This window comes from Oxyura jamaicensis, chromosome 8 (assembly GCF_011077185.1).
Source record: "Oxyura jamaicensis isolate SHBP4307 breed ruddy duck chromosome 8, BPBGC_Ojam_1.0, whole genome shotgun sequence".
Taxonomy (NCBI): domain Eukaryota; kingdom Metazoa; phylum Chordata; class Aves; order Anseriformes; family Anatidae; genus Oxyura; species Oxyura jamaicensis.
Genome location: NC_048900.1, coordinates 12,875,313 through 12,896,144, shown reverse-complemented (window position 1 = coordinate 12,896,144; position 20,832 = coordinate 12,875,313). Strand labels below are relative to the sequence as shown.

At 42.0% G+C, this 20,832-nt stretch overlaps 1 protein-coding gene across 6 annotated transcripts in view; it reads right to left on the bottom strand.

The window, feature by feature from the left end:
• SMG7 (SMG7 nonsense mediated mRNA decay factor) overlaps window positions 1-20,832 on the bottom strand; it is a 48,517-nt gene that overhangs the window by 11,290 nt on the left and 16,395 nt on the right. For 5 of the 6 annotated variants that reach the window (XM_035332840.1, XM_035332841.1, XM_035332844.1 and 2 more), the window contains exons 3-15: window positions 20,021-20,138; window positions 18,910-19,042; window positions 16,884-17,055; window positions 15,990-16,061; window positions 14,850-15,000; window positions 14,352-14,487; window positions 12,134-12,296; window positions 10,984-11,140; window positions 7,912-7,982; window positions 5,781-5,841; window positions 5,028-5,147; window positions 4,231-4,666; window positions 372-516 (exon numbers count right to left, since the gene is read on the bottom strand). In XM_035332840.1, the coding sequence (XP_035188731.1) occupies window positions 372-516; window positions 4,231-4,666; window positions 5,028-5,147; window positions 5,781-5,841; window positions 7,912-7,982; window positions 10,984-11,140; window positions 12,134-12,296; window positions 14,352-14,487; window positions 14,850-15,000; window positions 15,990-16,061; window positions 16,884-17,055; window positions 18,910-19,042; window positions 20,021-20,138 (1,935 nt within the window). The remainder of the gene's footprint in view (window positions 1-371; window positions 517-4,230; window positions 4,667-5,027; window positions 5,148-5,780; window positions 5,842-7,911; window positions 7,983-10,983; window positions 11,141-12,133; window positions 12,297-14,351; window positions 14,488-14,849; window positions 15,001-15,989; window positions 16,062-16,883; window positions 17,056-18,909; window positions 19,043-20,020; window positions 20,139-20,832) is intronic. The other variant, XM_035332842.1, reaches the window with a different exon arrangement.

Below are 20,832 nucleotides of genomic sequence, written 5' to 3'. Positions count from 1 at the left end.
AGAAAGAAAGCAGTATGACTGATCTTTTGTAATAGTCCTATGTACAGGGAACGCTTTCTCCTGGGCTAGCAGAAGACTTGGTCATGTTTCGACTTACTACAGAAACAGCCTCCTGTGAAACCCCTTGCTCTTGTGCTAATCAAGAAGGAAGGTGGCAGATTTCATGGCAGACACTGATAACAAAATGTAAGGAATCCCATTCATCTTGTTTCAGTTCTGCTATGCCCCTTCTTTACTACACTGTAAGTCTCTCACCATGAAAACACACGTTCATTAGAACAGCCACTACCTTCAGAGGCTGTAACAACAAATAGCACAGGCTTTTCTTTGCAGTCAACTGTAAAACCACACTTTGAAAGAACACAAGTTACCTGGCCGGCTAGGAAGGGGAGGGAAAGCTCCTGGGTGATGAATGGGGATGAACTGGGAACTGCTGGCCTGACTGGGAGTCTGAGTTACAGGTGTTTTCCTGGCTTCAGACACTGGAGTCTTCCTCATCTCTGTCTGGGATTTCACCTAATACAAAATAAAGCAAGAAGAAATTAGGTAACTTTTCCTGTAATTAACCACATCATGTCTCAAGCCAAAAAAACAAACTCTCAAACAGTCAGAGAACTTTCTTTTGCCCTAAGTTACTAGAGGAGGTTTGGAACATCAGAATCCAGTTCCTTCTTCTCTGGCCTCAGGCAGGTGACTTGGCCTCTCCTCAGACAGTCCTCGCCTCACAAAAGCACTGGACAGATGTCCACCCAGAAGACTGTAACAGACTCCTCCTCTAGCGAGAGAGTGGGAAGCAGACATAACATCCTCAGACCATACGAAAGAGTTACCATGCTGCTCACCTGCAATGCCTTAAAAACAAAACAGAAGATGCAAATGCTATTATGCTTCTCCTAGGGCACTGCTTCGACCTACTTCAAGCTACTTACATGCAGCACCTTAGAAAACAAACACTGTCACCTTCTTCCTAGGGAACGTTTTCAGCCTCATCTACACGGTGCAGTATATGCACAACTCCTGCATATCATGAAATTCTTTTGAATAAGAGCATACATGACACATAGCTGAGGTGGTAACCTCTTTCAGTTTACTGTGAAATTGCTGTATGTTTTTTTTAAAAGAGCTGCACCAATTAAAGGCAGAGAGAAGAATGTAATGTAATGTTTACCTGATTCTGAGTCTGTTGCGGGCTGGGTCTTCCTGGAGAGGAAGACAGAGGGGAAGACTACTTTCCCTTTCTGTTCAGCTCGGCAGAACTGCCTGGAATGCAAGATGGAGCAGGCAGGAAAAAGACAGCAAGCAAAGAACCCGGGCAATATAGAAAGGGCCCAGGAGCAGACCTGATGCCAAGCCTCAGAGGTGACTGAAAGGGGTTTTTATCAGAGATCAAATAAAAAACCCAAACAACAACAACAAAAAAAACAGCCGTATGGGACTTATTTCAACATTTAGAGCTGCTGATTTGAAAGGACTAAGAGGGCAGGCACTTCCTTCCAAAATCAGTGATGGGGTGAAGATGCATTCAAACTTTCTCTTAAGTCTTTCTTAAATAACTCTGAATTTCCCCATTTTTAAATTATGGGAGTGTAGTTTGGTTTTTGTTTCGTTAAAAAAAGTAGCTTTTGAGACTGAGAGGTTTGGCTGTATTTTTTATCTCCCACTGGAAAAAGCTGGGAGGAAACTCCACCTCAGAGTCTGGCTGATGCTAAATACCACGAATGATGGAGCAGCCCCTGCTCCCCCTCTCACGCCACAGCTGTTCGCTGCCCACCTGTACCCTTTATCACATTCTGTATGTTCCAATTATATCATGCTGTACCTTTTTTCTCTCTCCACAAGAAGCCAAACATTGTTACAACCCATACTGCATGCATTCTTTCATAGTAACCTCTGAATTCAAATGTGTGAATGATGTTCTTCTTGCAGTGGGATTTGAAAACACAAGCTCTAGTCCACCACAAACTCAAAGCTGCAATAAAACATTTCCAAAGGTGGCTTCCAAAAGACTCCCCCCATATGATTTAAAGTGGGCTTTTAAAAGCTATGTAACTGAAATTGGTAAAACAAGAAAGCCAAATTTCAATTGCTTCACTTGTTTCTCCTTGACCTCACCTCAAAAACGTCAATACTCCCTCATCTTCACATCCCCAGCGGTCTCGAGAGTTCCCACCTGGTGCCTGGGAAAAGCACCACTTCATCCCAGTGGGCTTTACGTTACCTTGAGCAGGTTTGCTTTCCTTTGCACCCAACAGCATCTCCCTTAGAGGCCAGGTTCAACCTATGCCACACTCGCGTGATCCTGTCTGAGCACGCAAATTTTCCACTTATCTCTGAAACAGGACCAACTACTTCCCTACAACATTCTTCACATTTTTGCTAAAGTAGGAGCTGCAACTTCTATAGAGTTTAGGCCTTTGAAAACAGAGAGCTACAGAGTAGACAAAGTTTGAAATTTCAGGGAAACCTAAGCAAAGCACTAGCAGACCACGAATTGGTACAAAACCTAAGCAGTCATCTTCTCAGCAGGGCAGGGAGCAAACCCTCCCCTGGAGTAGGTCTGGGTAAATAAGTCCAGCAAACGGTGTTGTGACAGTTAAACTAAATAGAGCTGATGGAATTAAAAACTCCAAATTAGTTTCTATTCAACAAGAGATGAAGAGTGACCAACTAGATCCAAACACAGCATGCTACCCAGGAAAAATGCATTTCAAACCCAACGGTAAGTCTTAAGACAAAAAAAAGGCAAGTTTCTGATAAATCAACTGGGTTAAGATTATATTATCTTCCCTACACAACAGACCTACACTACTTCTTCAAACATATTGGTTTTTCAGCCTCAAGCCCTTCTTTTGCAAGGCAGGGTCACAAACACCAGCACAGGATTTATGCTCAGGCCTGCAGCCACATTCCAGACGTGTTCAGCAAATGAAACCCAAACACCTGCCACTCCAACTCACCTATCTAGGCTGTTTTTCAGGCACCAGGCTGGTGTCAGTGACTCACAAGTGCCACGCAGTTTCTGCAGGCTACTCCCCTTCCCTCCCCACCCCGGCACAGACCCCATGCAAACCCAATGCAAGGCTGCCCGTGCAGACCTCCCATTTCATTCTGACGTTGCCTAATAGGAAATGATCAGGAGGAGAACACGAAGAATGATCCAAGGGTCCTGCCAACACACACCAGAAAGACAAGGAGCTGCTTTGTCTAGCCTAGAGAAAAAAAGATTTCAGTGACAGGTCCTCAGAGCACTTGCAAGGAGAAGACTTGAGTTATTCTCCAGACCAGCCCTGGCAAGTAGTAGGTTTACACCATGGCAAGGGGGATGAAGTGCATTAGGAAATGATTTCTGCTTGTAAGAACAGTGAAGAATTCACCCTGTTTCTCAGGGGAAATAACTGAATATCCATCATTATCATTAAATGCCTCTAGACAACACCTGTCAATGGATGAGATACAGCCGAAACAATCCAGGTACAGATTACATCGACCCTGAAATTCTCCACCCTCATTTACTACAACTCTATGGAAGCCAGAACAGTAAATTCACTCCCTACACACGAGATGAGCATTTTTGTACACAGTGCTACATAAATGGGGGGAAAAGAGCATGCCTTTAAAAAATACAACCGAGAAAAGAACAGCTGATGTGAAAACCAACAATTCTGAACAAGCATCTCAGTGCAGAATTACAGGTTAAAAGCTGCGTGGCTTTTCTTACGACCACCGAGGGCCACCTTACCGCACGCGCAGTACAGAGGATCCTCCTCCACATAAACAACTTGGTGCTTTTGTGGTGTGTTCGATCTATCGCAAGCGCACAAGCCAACTGAACAGAAAATGCCCAGCTCCTTCACAACAACCACAGCACAGGTAATAGCATGACTAAGACCTGGCCATGCAAGCTGTCCCTTAAACTGTTTGTGGAACAATAGCTAGAAGGCTTAGGGTTTTTTTTTGTTTGTTTTAAATACTGAACATACCAAAAAAATCACCTTTCATTGCTCCCTACATTTTCCTCCCCAATAAACTGGGACAGCATCAAGGAAAAGGGCAGAGACCCAAAGTTTACTAATACCTGGTCTCTGAGACAGATTTTTTTTTCCTTTGTGCATTAAGGGTACCTGCAGGCCTGCGGAAAGACCTTGGCTCTACTGATTTCTGTGCAAGCAGTGATGGCCTTGACACAAACATACTGCTAAGATGCAGTATCCCCTTGATCTAAAGGCTTACCTGAACTGCCACATTCTGCTTTCCTGCTTCCTGCATCTTATCCAAGCCGCATTTCTTGGTCTCATTCTTTCTTTTATTGTTATCCTTCTTTCCATCGTTCTTATTGGCTACTATTCCTTTGCTATAGTCCCGTCTTTCCCTACCTACATCTTTAGGTGGATAGATTCGCCCTTGCTCTCTGTTCATTTCTCGTGGCTTAATATTTTCTTTGAATGTGACCATTGGTTTTTCTCCTGCATCACAGTTGTTGTTTAGGCTTCTGCCAGAGGACAGAACTGATTTGAGTCCAGGGCTGCCATCTGTGGATAGTGGTTCTGCGATAGATGTTTCCTGCAAGGCGAGACTCTCTTTGGCTTCACTAGAATCCTCTAGTAATAATTCCGGGATTTCCGTCAGAAACAACAGCTTTCCTACCTCATTTTCACATTGAATCAACCTAAAGAAGACAGAAATTGAAAAGCAAATATGAATAGTTGGTGGCTTTCTTTTCCACAAGGTAACCTAACACTCTTGCTACAACTTCAAATACTGTTTCCACTCATCTCAGCTGTGCTGCAGTATCACAAAAGGGCCTCACCAGATGTGATGCTTCACTCCAAATACATTCCTTATCAGAATTAGTTTAGGGAACAATGGCACACTGATATAGAACATGTTATTAGCACTGTCAGCATCCCGTACTCACATTATATTGAATTGCTTAGTAAAATAATGTGAAAAATAAAGTTCATCTCTGGCACCTACACTGCTTAAGCTTACAGAAGCAACTGAAACTCCCAGAAGCTATTTGCAATTACCTTGGCTGATTATCAGCAATCCATTTGCCTGTGAAGATGAGTCGCTGTTGCCGTATCCGACGTTGTTGCCCTTCCTTATCTCCTGTAATTGCCTGATGGCCTTTGGAAAAATCCAAGTTCCTAACATTGAAATAGCAGAGGGAATAATATTAATTACACAGTTACCCTCGGCAAAAGCATGTTTCTTCAGAAATACAACTGGTGACCATTATTTCGTCATAGGTTGTGATATTTTGCCAGATTCTATTCAAAACGTGACAGTTACAGCTGTCTGAGTTACAGATACAATTCTCTTCTCATAAGATGTATCTACATTAAAGAGTTTTTGTTTTTTATTTTTCAGCGTGTGCATGTTATTAGGTACAGGGACACAGTTAAAAACAGGAAAAAAAAGTAAAGTAAGAACACATCAAGCAGCTTTCAAGGAAAAAAAAAAAAACATTCCTTTCCTCATTTCTTAAATTATTTATCCCTTTCATTTTATTAGCCTGAAGACTGCAGAAGAAAAACAGTCACGAGCAGTGTTATAAGCTCATGGCATTCCTCAGAGTTTTATTGAGGACTGGCATAGGATCTATTTTCCTCTTCAGAATGCAGATGAAATCCTACGTCACCTATTACAGTCTCGAGATGATACCTCCATCAATCCATATAGCAACACGTGTTCATAAAGAAAGTATCGTAGGGAACAGGTCAGTGGCTATCAAAGCAGTGACACTAGCAAGGAGGCAGTTTCCTTCAGCTGTCACCTACCTGAATGAGGGTCTCAGAGCCAAGAATCCCTGCAACTCAAATTCTTCCGGAAGGGGTGTTGCTGGTGAATAGACGGTAAACAGGATAAGGAACAACATCAGAAAAAGCATGCATCATTCCCAGTCACAGAATCACAGAATGTTAGGGATTGAAAGGGACCTTGAAAGATTATCTAGTCCAATCCCCCTGCCAGAGCAGGAATACCTAGATCAGGTCACACAGGAACACATCCAGGCAGGTTTTGAATGCCTCCAGAGAAGGAGGCTCCACAACCCCTCTGGGCAGCCTGTTCCCGTGTTCTGTCACCCTCACCGTGAAAAAGTTTCGTCTCATATTTAAGAGGACCCTCCTGTGTTCCAGGTTGCACCCATTGCCCCTTGTCCTATCTGTCGATGTCACTGGGAAGAGAGAGCCTGGCTCCATCCTCCTGACACTCATACTTCACATATTCATAAACATTAATGAGGTCACCTCTCAGTCTCCTCTTCTCCAAGCTAAAGAGACCTGGCTCCCTCAGCCTTTCCTCATAAGGGAGATGCTCCACTCCCTTAATCCTCCTCGGGGCTCTGCACTGAACTCTCTCAAGCAGTTCCCTGTCCTTCTTGAACTGAGGGGCCCAGAACTGGATGCAATATTCCAGATGCATTCTCACCAGGGCAGAGTAGAGGAGGAGAACCTCTCTCAGCCTACTAACCACCCCCTTTCTGATTCTCCCCAGGATGCCATTGGCCTTCTTGGCCACAAGGATACGGTGCTGGCTCATGGTCATCCCGCTGTCCATCAGGACCCCTGGATCCCTCTCCCCTGTGCTGCTCTCCAGCAGGCCAGTCCCCAGCTTATACTGGTGCCTGGAGCTGCTCTTGCCCCAATGCAGGACTCTACACTTGCCCTTGTTATATTTCATTAAATCTCTCCCTGCCCAACTCTCCAGCCTGTCTAGGTCCCACTGGATGGCAGCGCAGCCTTCCAGATTGTCAGCCACTCCTCCCAGTTTCGTGTCATCAGCAAACTTGCTGACAGTACATTCTATTTCCTCATCTAAGCTGTTGATGAATATATCGAATAATACTGATCCCAGTACCAACCCTTGAGGGATCCTACTAGACACAGGCCTCCAAATAGACTCTGTCCCATTGACCACAACTCTGGCTTCTTTCCTTCAGCCGGTTCACAGTACACCTCACTACCCGATCATCCATACCGCACTTCCTTGTTTAGCTGCAAGGATGCTGTGGGATGCAGTGTTAAATGCTTTACTGAAATCAAGCTAGACCACGTCCACAGCTTTACCGTCATCTGTCCACCTGGTTATGTCTTTGTAAAAGGCTATCAGGTTGGTCAAGCACAACTTCCCCTTGGTGAAGCCATGGTGACTGCCCCTAATGACACTGTTATCCTTTATACGCCTAGAGACAATGCCAAGGACAAGTTGTTCCATCACCTTTCCAGGCATGGAGGTGAGGCTGACCAGTCTATAGTTACCTGGGTCCTCCTTGTTGCCCTTTTTGAAGACTGGAGTGACATTTGCTTTCCTCCAGTCCTCAGACACCTCTCCCGTTCCTCACGACTTCCCAAATGCTATTGAGATTGGCCTAGCAATCAACGACTTCCACCAGCTCCCTCAGCACCTGCGGGTGCATCCCATCAGGACCCATGGACTTATGGATGTCCAGCTTGCTTAACTGGTCCTTAACCCAGTCCTCAAACTGAGGCAAAAAGAGGCAAACTTCTCCTTTATCCCGACTTCCTCTGGGGCCTCAGGGGTACAGGGGGCTCTTCAGGACAGCCTCCAGCATTATAGACAAAGAAGGCATTCAGTAATTCTGCATTCTCTGTATATTCTGTCACCAGGGCACCCACCTCATTCATCAGTGGGCCTGCATTGCCTCTAGTGTTAGTTTTAACTGCAATGTATTCGAAGAAGCCCTTTCTGTTGTCCTTGACCCCTCTTGCAAGGTTTAATTAAGCACTGATTTCACCCCAGGATGGTGGGAGGCCTCCCAGCCTTCACCAGTGCTGGGGCGCTGCCCCACTGGTACAAGCCCAGCTACAACCCCATCCTCCTTCGGATCTAGTTTAAAGCTTTCCAAATGAGCCAGTCCTTCACAGCACAGACCAGAAGCATCCTTACCATTATTATTGGACAGATCCTCTTCATGAGGCTGGAAGCTGTTTAGAAGAGAAATCAGCCATGGCCATATGCTGCAATCAGAACAGAAACTGTAAGTGAAAACTATAAAACCTGAAACTTACCTTAACAAGAACACACTGAAATCTACACAGCCACAGCTTGCATTAGTCATTTGATTCCCAATAAAAGGTTTTTCCCTCAAGTGTCAGGGAAAATAATCTGACTTGAACAACTCAGTATTTTTAAAAAGTCATTGTGAAGTTACCCAGGAAGCCAGACACTCACAGTATGAGTTGCTCATAATCCAGCAATTCAGGAAGCTTACCATGAATTTCACTAGACAAAAACACTGCATGAGCAAAAGTTGAGAACTCTGAACTTGTTTTCAATCGATGTTTTTCAGTGTAAAGCTGCCTACTCTCACTGACAAAGTAAATGAAACAGTTTGGAATCAAAACAAATCACCGTATACAGACGCAATTCTCTTCTACTCACATTAGCAAAGCTCTGTGGCACTGGAACAGACACCAGAAAGGCAAGAAGGTCTAAGTAACGGTTGCACCGAGTAAGGAGATTAAAGTGAAGGTTAGCTGGCAGTAACCCAGTCTTGCACCAGCAAGAGCAGTGCAAGCAATGACTAGAAATTCTTTACATAGGCCCTGGAGGAAATCATTTTTAAAAAAATCACAACAATCACTGCATAGGTGGTTAACATTTAACTACCACCAACAGGCTGCCTTTTTTACAAAAAGGCTGCAGCCTAGAACTCTAAGCATCCTTCTCTACTTTAGTGATGGTCATCAAGTCCTTGAAGTCAACAAGTAAACTGTTTCTTAAAATGGAAATAGCAGGCGCAGGTGTCCACTGTGCCCGGTATTAGTGAAATGAATCTTCGTCTTCCCTCAGCCAGGCTTGCAGCCATCATCCAGCACCTGGACCAAAGAATGCAGCATGCACCTGAGAGCCCAAGGGTGGCTGCTTCCCTGCACGGCTGCAGGGACAGGAAACACGATGTTTATATACTGGTATATTCTGTATGCTAAAGTAAGCAATAACTCCTTCCTCCCTGTGACCGACAAAAAACAAAAGGAGGAAAAAAGGGAGAGCACAAGTCTGTTGGAACATACAGGAAATTCCAATCTTCTAGTATATTTGAAAAAAATGAGATTTTGTAGTACGAGATCTCTAAAGTAGAGTAACACATGTAAAAAAAAAATCTAGATCCAGTGTGGCTGCCCCAGGGAAAGTTTGGACAAGTTGTTTCCAGAAAGAGCACACACTAGTGTTGATATATTGACTTCTGTCCTCAGTTCTTGCTTTCAGATCCATCTGCCATTCTAGGTAAGCACCTTTCTTTCCTATTGCAGATACTCAGTCTGTCCAGAGCAGGGTTAGCTCTCCACGGGAGAACAATAAGCACAGAACAGGGACAACTGAAAGCTTAGAAAGGAGTAAGGATTATTTCTTGGTCTGAACTATGAATTCAAAGTAAGGAAGACTTCAAGTAATATAAAACAGACATCAGTTTATTAAACAGAGGCCAATAATGGCATGTGTGTTTGCGTGACCTGCAGCCAAACAATGCCTTTCATAAGGATTTTACAATGGAAGTAGAAGGGAAACTTTAATTCTCAGCAATAATGGGGAATATGGATGTCATCTTAACTTTTTGGGGCCAACAAGTGGAATGACTACTAACTAAAGCCCATTTTGCCAAGTCTTAGCAGTACTGAACTTTCTTTAAGTTCAGCTGTACACATTACAGCTGTTTGCTGCCCACTTCTCAGCTCCTTTACACAACATGTACCTGCCATTATTGGATAATGTTGTTTTTATTGTTTTATGACATCACAGATTTGAAAACCAGGTGGCATCTTCAAAGATAACCTGTTAACTCTCTGGGTAGAGGGATCTACTCTGGCTAACTCAAAACACATTTACAACTGAAGACTCATTTTGGTACTCCATAAAATACTACATGCATCTCTCTGCAAGGACTAATTTATGTTGAAGAGTCTTGAATAATCTTCACCAATAAAATAGTGGGATAAAGCCTTCCTTTAGAATATGCATACAGCAATACTTACTACCTTATTACCGTCTGATAACAATTTGTTAACTTTTATTTTCCTTAATGTTGCCTTTGGGAACTCTAGAATTGATGCTCCCGAAGCTCTAGGACTTAATTGTTCTGCACATGACCGCAAGTCTCAGCACTTGTTCAGCATTTCCACAAACCAACGTTACAGGTAACCCTGCTCCCCAAACATCAATGCACAGGAAGTGCAAGCCATGGCCAGAATCACATCTTATAGCACAGACCACCTTGAGAGAGCTGGAAGCACTGTGGCAAATCACACAAGATCAGCTAAGCTGCTTTCACACCGTTTTCCTTATGGTGGCCATCCTAGGAAAAATACCCATCCAATTGTGTCAATAGCAGTTGCTCCAACCTGAAGAAATACCTAACAGGCCAGAAATACTTTACTGAACTGCTACAATTCATGAAAAGTAAACAGGCTAGCTATAAAGTTAACTTTCAACTGTTTAAACATAAATTTATGAGATGAGGCAGAAGTGAAAAATCAGAGCAACAACTCAGAACAGCAATGTCTGTACTGACATTTCTTCTCTACAAAATTCGACTTAATTCCAGGATCATGAGCCAGTAAAATTCTGGATTCCAGGTCTGCCCAAGCTGATGACTTACTGCATGAAATTAAGGCAAGTATTTTCCTGCCACCCACTGCAATAAGTCTAAGAAATCATTACAACAGACTTGATTAAGGCTGTACTAAGTAGTTACACTCAAGTCAGACATTAAAGTGGATCCTCTGATCTTATTAACTTAAAAAAAAAGTTACAAGCAAACCGAAGGCCAATTAAAGCAGTGAATTTGCTGATGCAGCACAAAAAAAGTCTCACCATCAGTTTTATGAACAAATGCATGTTCTCTGGAATTTTGATGTCTGTAATGACAAGTTATGTCATCAGCTTTCCTACTACCAATTCGTATATCAGTCATTATTACCTTATGCAATTAAATGTATCAAAAGAAAGATTAACACTCACTACCGTCTTTCATCAACTACTGCCTCCTGGAAAACACTGGGCCTAAGTTTTAGCCAGTCCATTGAAACCTTCACAGCTGGAAGAGGATATGCAGCCCCAGAGTCTTCCTGATAGTCATTTTGTAACGGGCACTTGCACAGAACTCCAAGAAAGGACACTGGAAACAGAGCACAGGAAAAAAAAAATCAGTGCAGGAGCAGTACTTTAAAATTGGTCAAATAACCTCAAACAAATCCAGATCCCATAAAAAAGCATACTTTAAGAGCTAGATTTTTAAGTAGTACAATTACTTCATCTAAACAAATCCTCTGGCAGATCAGAGCATCTTTCATTGTAGAAAATTATACGGGGGGTGGGGAGAAACATTTATTTTTTTCCTTTTTCTTCCTCTAAGCGTTATGGTAAATCCTTTTGACAAGCTAGCAAAAGCCAGTGACACAAGCTCATTACAATCAGACCAGAAAATACTTTATTTTTTTTAAGAAGTGGTCAACCATTTGTCTGCATTTTATTCACTTTCCCAGGTCAGCAGGTACACAAACAGAGTTAGCTCTGTAGGCAGGCCTGTTAGAGCACACACACTGAGAAACAGTATCAGACAAGTATGAACACGTGCTTTCTCCAGATTCCAGTCTGGAGTTCACTGTGAAATTTTGTTTTTCAGAAATTTAGGTATTTATGAACAAAGCAAAGTTAAGCATAAGCCCTTTCATATCAAGCGAATCAACATTATAGGAAGCCTAAAATGCTCTGCACTCCTACCTGATATTATCAAGGGCACAGAAGCTGCCGAAGCCCAGAGCCTATCGGCACCATTTCACCCTCAGTCCTGGCAAGTTAGAACTGCCTCCCAAAGTGTGAGAAACAACTCACACCACACTGCAGACAACTGCAGAGCAGCCCTACAAACATGGTACTACCCACAGACAAGCCAGATCCAACTGAGCACCCAAGTAAACGGTCCTTCAGAAACAGGGAAAATATGCAGAGCTTTGTAAGGTTTCAAAGAGGGCAGCACAAATCCAGTGGTCATTAACACTGCTAGACATAAATGACTGCTCAACCATCTTAACATTTGATAGCAAATCACTAATGGATTCCACATAAAACCAAACAAGAAATATAAGAATAAATAAATTCTCATACTTACTGAAGAGAGCCAGCAACTGTGTCCAGCAGAGCTGCTCATCCTGGCTGTAACTGTGCTGCTCCGTTTCATTGCTGAAGTCTCGCAGGTGATGCAGTTGGAACAGATTGATAACAGTAATATGTACCAACTGCTGAGAATTGAAGGCTTTTTGGAATAACAACCTCTGCAAAGACATATAAAAATACATGCTCTGTTTGTATGTCAAAGCACACCTTTAAAAGGATTAGTAGCCTCTACTGCACTGCTTGATTAATGTTTCTGCCCTCGAGGCAACACTCGTTCTAGATTGCTTTCAGGTCATCCCTAATAGCTTAGCACTCAGCTTTCCCAGCAGGACACAGGCAGATGCCTGCTGTTAAACCCAAGGTTTTTGCTGGTACACCAAGTCATACGCACAACAAATCAGCATTCCCTTGGGAACAGCTCTCTCAGAGAACGCATGCCTTTAATGTGCAATTACAGCATTGCAATGCAACTGCAAGAATTGCAAGGGCATGCATGTCCACTGTGGTTTTCAGCCTTTCCAAGAAAAAGCAGAGATAGGGTGACATTTCAAAACAAAAAAAAAAACACCCCAGGAAAAATTGCTGTGGTTATATATTAAAGACTAATTCCACATCTAACTTCACGGGTCATGGAGTGCTGTGGTTAACTGAAATAGCACAAGCTATTTACTGATGCACTTAACAGCTACATTGTAAGACACCTTTCTCAAAGCAGGAAAAATAAAGATATCCTAAACCACAACCGATGCATTCTGTTCAGATACACAGGCAGGCAGGCAAATTGACCAACCAGCGTAAGCATCAGAAAAGTCTGAGCTTCCTGTTCAACCTTGATTTCCAGTTACAGGCATGAAGCATGCAGCATGGCACTGCCAGTGCCGACAGGAGCAGAGCTGAGGGCCTGGCTGAACACTCCTACCTAGGACCTGTCTCCTCATTCAAAGTTACCATCAGCCACACAGCTGAAGTGGTTATCCACCACACAGGCAATTTCACACCCACATTCAACACATCTAAGTCAGAAGAGTTGCTCTCTAGTAAATTAAGCCCTATGTTGCACAATGTAAATAAAGTAATCTAAGCAACAAAGCAGGTCTCAATTAGCTCTATTTTAACACTGTGGATGAGTTAAAAAAAAAAAGAGGCTATTCCACATGCCTGAGCAGTGCTCATAATTATTGATTATAGGTATTATGGAAAAAGCAGTACTTGCTCAACAGCCAACACCGCACACAAAGAGATACAATTATTTAATTTAGAAAAATTCCCAGCATTGAAGCAGTTCACATTCAAAGCTCATACAATTCACAACAAATTCCTGTTTCTTTGTTTTTATTTCAGTGACTGTTTGGACCTAGCTCCAGCAGCCCAATTAAAAGCAAAAATTCAATGTAAATTGACACTGTAAAGACTATCTGTATTTCCTTACATTGCTAAAATCTACTCCCTCTTTCTTAACTTGTAAAAGCATATACTCTATTTACTCTGTCAAACCTATCCATAATATCTGCTCATTCTCCACAAATGATGATGTTTAAGAAGCTGAAGCTGTTTCCAGAAGGCAGCTAACAGTTAATATGTCCACTTTGAAATTGTACTACCTTGTATAAATACCTTAAGTTCCCTTTGTTGCAGTCTTTGCTATATTGTCCAGCTTAATGAGCTGGCTACATAAGGAATGGATACTCCTGGATTTTCCAGAGGAAACATGTTCTGAATAGTTCTAGTCTACACACAAATTAAGGTTGTAATAGTACACTGCTTTTAGAGGCAAACCACTGGTAGAAGAGGCAAGTTGTCTGAGGAAGATTAAAAGCCATCTTAATAACCAGTGGGAGTGATGGAACACCATCCAGAAATGAAGCACTCAAAAGTCTTCAGGCAACTAAACCAAGACTTTCCAGATGAATTAAGGGCTTTTCACAGGCATCCAAGAATCATCCAGGTTAAAAAGTAAAGAACCAGTTGTGGTCGTTGATTTCTCCTGTATCTCCACCAACAACTCTCCATGTGTCAGAAGGGAAAAAATCCTACTATTTGCCAAAGTCAACAGAACTATCTATTATTAGCTGTGATACAAACCTTCCCTAACTAACTACTTGAGTTTCCTGTATTTTAGCATGTGAAAGAGTTATCACTGGACTGTAATTTCAGAACTCTGCTGCTAAAAATATTCTCTTCAATATACCAATTAAAACATTGTTAGAACTAACCTTGAACTGTTCTTCCAGCTTCTCTCGAAGAGGGCTCAGCTTCTCCAAACTCTTACTCAGGTACACATGGCCATGGAATTTAATAAATGCCTTGATGAAGTCAGACACGCTCCATCGAGTCTTCACCTCATCACGACTACATTCAGAAAATAAATACCTGGCTTCAGTCTTTGGAATTAGACACAGCTGCACATAACATTATAAACTTTCTCTGAAATTCAAGAAAGGAAAAATGTCCGTGCAAGACTGCTTTTCCATATTGGCACAATATGCTTTTTTCCTACATTCACTATTCACACTCAAGTGCATCCCAAATAAATTATCCTTTGTTCTAAACGTGCGTAAGGATACTCTGATGAGGAAGGGCATTAAGGAACTTGTGCTCAATCTCCACCTCCAAATAAAACAACAATAAAAACAACTTCTGGCAAGGGAGTTACATTTAGAGGCAACTTCCTCCATCCTATCTGAGTAGAAATAACTCATGCTTAGTCTTACCTTTCCAGTGCTTTAGAAAGTGCTTTTTGTAGGTTAGTGGAGGCAGCTGGGAAAGGAAACTTCACAGCAATACTTCTGCAGTAGTAGAAAATCGTGGTCAAGTGGTCTCCTTTGGAAGAGGCTAGAATAGCCAACTGATTATAAGGCTGACCTAAAGGAGAGAAAAGGAAAGTTGTCCTCCAACAAGCTGTTATTGAGTGAAATGTGCTAGGTTTGAGCTGAAGTCTGGTCACTTTAAAAGGGAAAACAAAATCCTAAAATCTTTAGAAGGCAACATTCAGATTCATCTGCTGACCCTTTTACTCCAGCCTCATTATCAGTACCACTCAAAAGAAAAAGCTTTGAAACTTGTGATATAGATTATTTTTTTTAGCATATCATTTAAAACAAGGCAACAATCACGCCACAAGACTTTTGTCTAAACAAGATACTTTCAAACTATGCTTTTCCCATCACCATATTTATCATCCTCTATCTGGAGAGGATCTAGTCCAGTTTTACCTCGAGTCAAATCAAGAGGTGGTTTTTTTTTTTTTCCACCTATAGTGGATTTTTTTTGCTAGTTAGAATATGGAGAACTGCTTGGTTAAAACATTGCTTAAAACCTGGAGTACTAGTTTCAGCAGCCTGGCTCAAAAACAATTTATCCTTCACACCATCCCTAAGTTTCAGGCCACCATAACCCAATAACTAAAAAGTTTCACTCCCAAACTAATGAAGCTCTTAACTTGCATGAGTAACTTGAGAAGTCTAACTTTAGCTCCCAAACTTCACAAATGGGAATGTGAACAAGCAGTGAAAGAAAAGAATGCCACTGGTGGACAAGTATTCATTAATTGTCCCTTATGAAATATACATGTTGAACAGTGTAACATAGCAGTAGAAGTCTTGGAGTGAAGCTGCACATTACCTTCTTTGTTATTAAATACTCATAAAGGAGAAAATTGACACAGATCAGGGAAACAGCTATTATTTAGATGATTTCCTGGTGGATTGGGCTTTGTTACTCAATTGCTTTGCAATTTGAGTATTAGGAGAAGGTCTTATACAACCTCTCAAGTTTCCAATCACCACACAAGAGAAGCAGATACTCCAAATCTTCCTTCTGGATTATATACCTAAACGGTATCCCAGACTTACCATTAGAAGGGACAAGCTGAGCTGCATGTCTGTAGTAAGACTCTGCCTGGCTGGTCTGATTCCTATATCGAGCTAAAAACAACAACAAAAAATGAGACAAAAAGCAACTTTCCTGCAATTACATTAATACAACCCAGTTTAACCTGAAGAGCATTTTGCTATCATTTTAGAAATGAGCATAAGAACATACAATTAGACTGAGCAGCACAAAGATTCAACAGGTAGAATTTTAAGGTGATATTTTTTCCTCAGGTCTTCCCTCTTGTCATGGCTCATCATTTTTATTTAGAAAGTTGCTGTGCCAGCAGCAACACATCCAGAGAGCTTCAAATATTTTTTCCTACTTCTCTGCACAATCAACAACCAGATCTACTTTTAGGTTACTACATAATTGGAGATTACTGCAAAAACAGAACTTCCTACAACACATAGCTCTCATAGCCTGTTGAAATTAATGTAAAAATCTAAGTCTCATTTATAAAAGGCTGGATTTATCTTCTTTGCGTAAAAGAGATTTAAAAGTACCGTTCTGAAATGGAGAAGTATGCTAGCCTGCTGCAACAAGTTTTTGTAATAGTTACTGGTTTCAACGTTTCACTGTGCCTGCCAGCTATAACGTGACTACGTGATTAGTATGCTAGAACACAAGATTCCAGCAAATCACTAGAAAGGTACCTTTAACTGTCTCCATGCATTACTGTGCAACACATCAGGAAAGTCTAACAGCACTGCTTTCCAGACTTTCCCCCTGCAGCAACCAAATATACCATCAGCTGCTAATTTGGAGCATGCTTGGTCTAGCGGTTACACAAGGCACGTACGGTTTCTTCCTTGTGAAGGCTGAACACTGAGGAAGAACTCAATGCCCCACCTCCTTTTGCTTCAGAAACTCACCAATATCTCCAAGGTGGACAAGGCAGTGCTGGCAGATGTAAGAGCAGGAGCTGGACTGTGGCTTCACTATGGCGCTGGTGTGCGTCTGTTTATTGCTAATGATTCCCAGCTGGGAAGACTTCACACGACATGGCAAGTCTACATTAAAAACTGTGCACAATTCCTGTAATAACTAGAAAAGCGGGTCTAGTTTAGAAGCAGTTAGAGACAGTAATCAGAAAAGCATTGAAACAAGAGACAAAACCAGCACAGATCACTCAGAGGCATGGATTAGTTAAACATATTTGAAGTGAACAAGCCTATGTTACTGAAAGAGACTTACAAATTATCTATATGGAAGACATGGAGCTTCATATTGCTTTTTAGCAGGGAGAAGCGTGAAGAAAACCAAGTTTATAGGCAATACAAGGCAAAAGCGACTGAGTTGTCCCACTAAAAAGCGACTGAGTTGTCCACTTCTTTGTGTGAAGCTAATGCTGAGGCTCAGAGAACTAGGCACCAGCTACTTAATCAAATATCTCAAAAGCTGATTCAAGGAAAAGCTGAACTTTGCCATTCTAATTAGCGCTTTTTAAGTTCTTCCTAATGGACTTCAGTCTAGAAATGAAGAATTTGTTCCACTGTGTTACAGGGTTAAAAATCCCAGTAAAAACTGACAGACTCTTTCCCCGCTGTGAACATCCTCAATCTCCAAATAAAATAGACCTGTAGCAGAGTCCCACTTCCAGATAAAGGCACTCAGAAAGCCCAGGGCTGAGATGTGCATTGCCAACAGCTAAAGATTAAATGCAGGGTTCTTGTCTGCTGCAGAAAAAGATTTGCTTAAGATCTCCTTCCCCTTCTACTCCGTCTTTTATACAGCAGATAAAAATCTCCAAGCAAGAGGAACGTCACAGATGAAAGTGGGATAAAAGAGAAACTTGACATCTTCCGAAATGCTGGATCAAGAGAATTCGTGTTCTCTTTCAAAACTGTCATTTACAAATGCCTCGCTGTTGGAAAGCAGGTAACATGGCTGAGGAAAGTCTTTAGACTAAAAACAGAACAATTAACATCACAAATAGTGAAAGACAACCCAGTCTGTGGTGTCACGCACAAGAGCAAAGTTTCCTGAAACACTGCAGGGAAGAAAGACTTTTGCAAGACAAATGGTGTAGATGGCAGAAAACCCTTGGCAGTCACACCACAGCCTGTCAAACTGACTGCTTTGAATAAGAAGCATTCCAAAAAGCAATACCCAAGGGAAAAAAAAAATAAAAAGCACAGATTCTAAAAATAATAGTGTTGACCTGTACACGTTCAGAAGCAAACTGAGAACTGATGAAGAAAAATGACTTATTACGCACATTGTAACCTAAAGCCAGTGCAAACTGAAATTGAGCATTGGAAAGAGTATAGGCAAATAAACAGCAGTAATGAGTAAGTACATGAACATGATTTTGAAGTGAACTGAAAACTCACAGGAGATACTTAGCTCAAGAGCACTCATCAATACATCTTCGCATAATGGGAAGAAGAGCTCCTATATCTGAAATTTGCACTTTCAAATTATTTTTGATAAAAACAAAATTGAGACTGAAGATGTGCTTGTAAGCTTAGAAGCCATGATCAGAAGAACAGCAAGACATTACATGTTGTTAAATGCAAAGCAATATTCTTGGGGATAAGCACCCTACTTAAATCCATAGCTGTGGAAGGCATTAAGTTAGGTAGCAATATAAATCAAAATAAAAAAGAAAAGCTGCATTTATTGTAGATAGCTCTTGGAAAACATTAACTCAATGCTCACCACTCGCATGTTACAAGGAAGGGACACAGAACAAAGCACAAAACATTACACCGTCACACAAATCCTCACCGTGCATCCACATTTTGGAACTAGCAGTTGCTGGAGCAGCACGGGAGACTGACAGAGGACAGTCAAAGCTTTGTGAAGGACCCACGTGCACTTCAGCGTAGGCTGAAGCATGCTTGCCTACAGATTACACAAATGTACCACAACCAACAGTTTTTTTTTGCAACTCACCTGTGTGTAGAAGCCACTAGCTGCCTCTAAGAACAGAGAAAGGTTCGCCTGAACTTCGCTCCGATTTGGATTTGCTCTATTTTTCGCCTGACCCTGTAGCGTCGTGATCTGATTTTTAAAGGCATGATTCCAACTGAAAACAACATAATAGTTTTCCTTGTTGTTTTGCAAGTGTTTTATGCACATAGTGTAAGAAACAGGAAAGAACTGTTGAATCACATAGCATCAAACGTGAAGATTGAGTGTATTCAAATTCAGACATCATTCAGATGAGGAATAACGTTAAATATGGAAGACTTACCTTTTCCCACCCTACATTACTACAGTAACCAATCCTGATACTATATAGCTAACACTGCAACACCATAAATATTTGCTTGTAATTGCCTTGTTTTAGGCAGTACAGCCCTCTCCTCTTAAAACAGAATGTGAGGTGTAGAAATCTGAGCTAGAAATCACGCTGCAGCTATAGGCATGGACAAGACAATTTTTGACAGTCTACTCATCTCGCTTCCCTCAGAGCCCTGGAAGAACCACGGGCCTCTCTCAGCTACCCGTTACAGTCTATGTCTGCCTCTGAAACAACAAGGACTGGACTCAGAGCATGGAGAAAACCCAGCACAATCTTCCCCGGATCTGTAAAGTACCTCTCATGAGTGTCCGGTAAAGTCCTCTCTTGATGCTCCTCCCTCTTCCTTCCCCTTCTGCCCAAATACACCTCGGAGAGCTTACAGCAAGGGGCTCTGACCGCTAGTCAGCCTCTGCTAGATCTTGCTCAAAGCTCCTGGCAACTGCAGCAGGCAATTTTCCTCCTTTCTGGAAACTTGCAGCTTCAGCCCTTCCTTGACAGCACAAAAGACTGATGTTTCTTCCCTCATTCGCTTCCATCTTGCTCACCAAAACCCACTCTAATTGCCAGAGGTGAAATACTCATCTATTGAACTCTCTTAATCTACTGTATTCTTATGTTTCACCCTCAGCATAGCTCTGACGTTAAAGGAGATAAGGCAACTATTTCATAGGATACAAATCACGTTCTGCGAGCCTTGGGATTTCCTGCTCATCAGCCCAGATTACACACACACACACAGAGGTTTATTGAGGTACTTACAGGTCCTGCTCCACTTTTTTATCTAAAGCGTACTCCAAATCGGTCACTAGCATTTTCTGGTATAAGTCCTGTAAAGCCTGTCTGGATGTCCAGACTTCTGCTGGACCCAGCTTTGAATCTGAGCAAGAAAAAACAAAAACAGATTTTTTTTTTTAATACTCAAATTTAAAAAGTCATTCCAGCTGATTTTTCACTGACCTACCAAAATAAAGAACACAGCGCAGTGTAAGACAGGCAATGCCAAACACCCACTTTTCCTCACAGATTCATCAGAATTTTGAAACAGAAAAACTAGAGAGGGATTGGGGATTACCTCATCAGTCTCCAGCAACACAAGAACTAGGTAAAAACAAAGTCAGCTGTGGGAAAGCTCAAAAAAAAGAAGGGGGTGATTCTCCCCAAATCAACATGCTGTAGAACTTTTTGCCAGTGGATAAATTAAAAAAAAATAATCAGAGGAGCCTAAAAAAATAGTGGAAAAAAAATAATCACGTAAAGCTAAATAGGAGAGTCTGTGAGCCAGTGCTGCTGCTGTTGAGGAGAACACAGTGGAGAAGTACAGCTGCATGCTTGCCATTTTCTAACTCCCCAGTAGCCTTCTGCAGTTCATCACTTCAGGGCGAGTGCAAACTCTGTCCCAAGCTATCAGAGTTACACAGTCCAGTTTCCCATGCCTTGTAAAATGACCTGAGCTGGGGCTGCTGGAGCACGAGGGACGAGCATTGCCCCTGGGAAACCATTCTGCTGACAGCGCCTGCTGGGTGCAGGCAGGCTGTGCTCCCGCAGGGCCCACACCGAGCCGTGAGATGTGC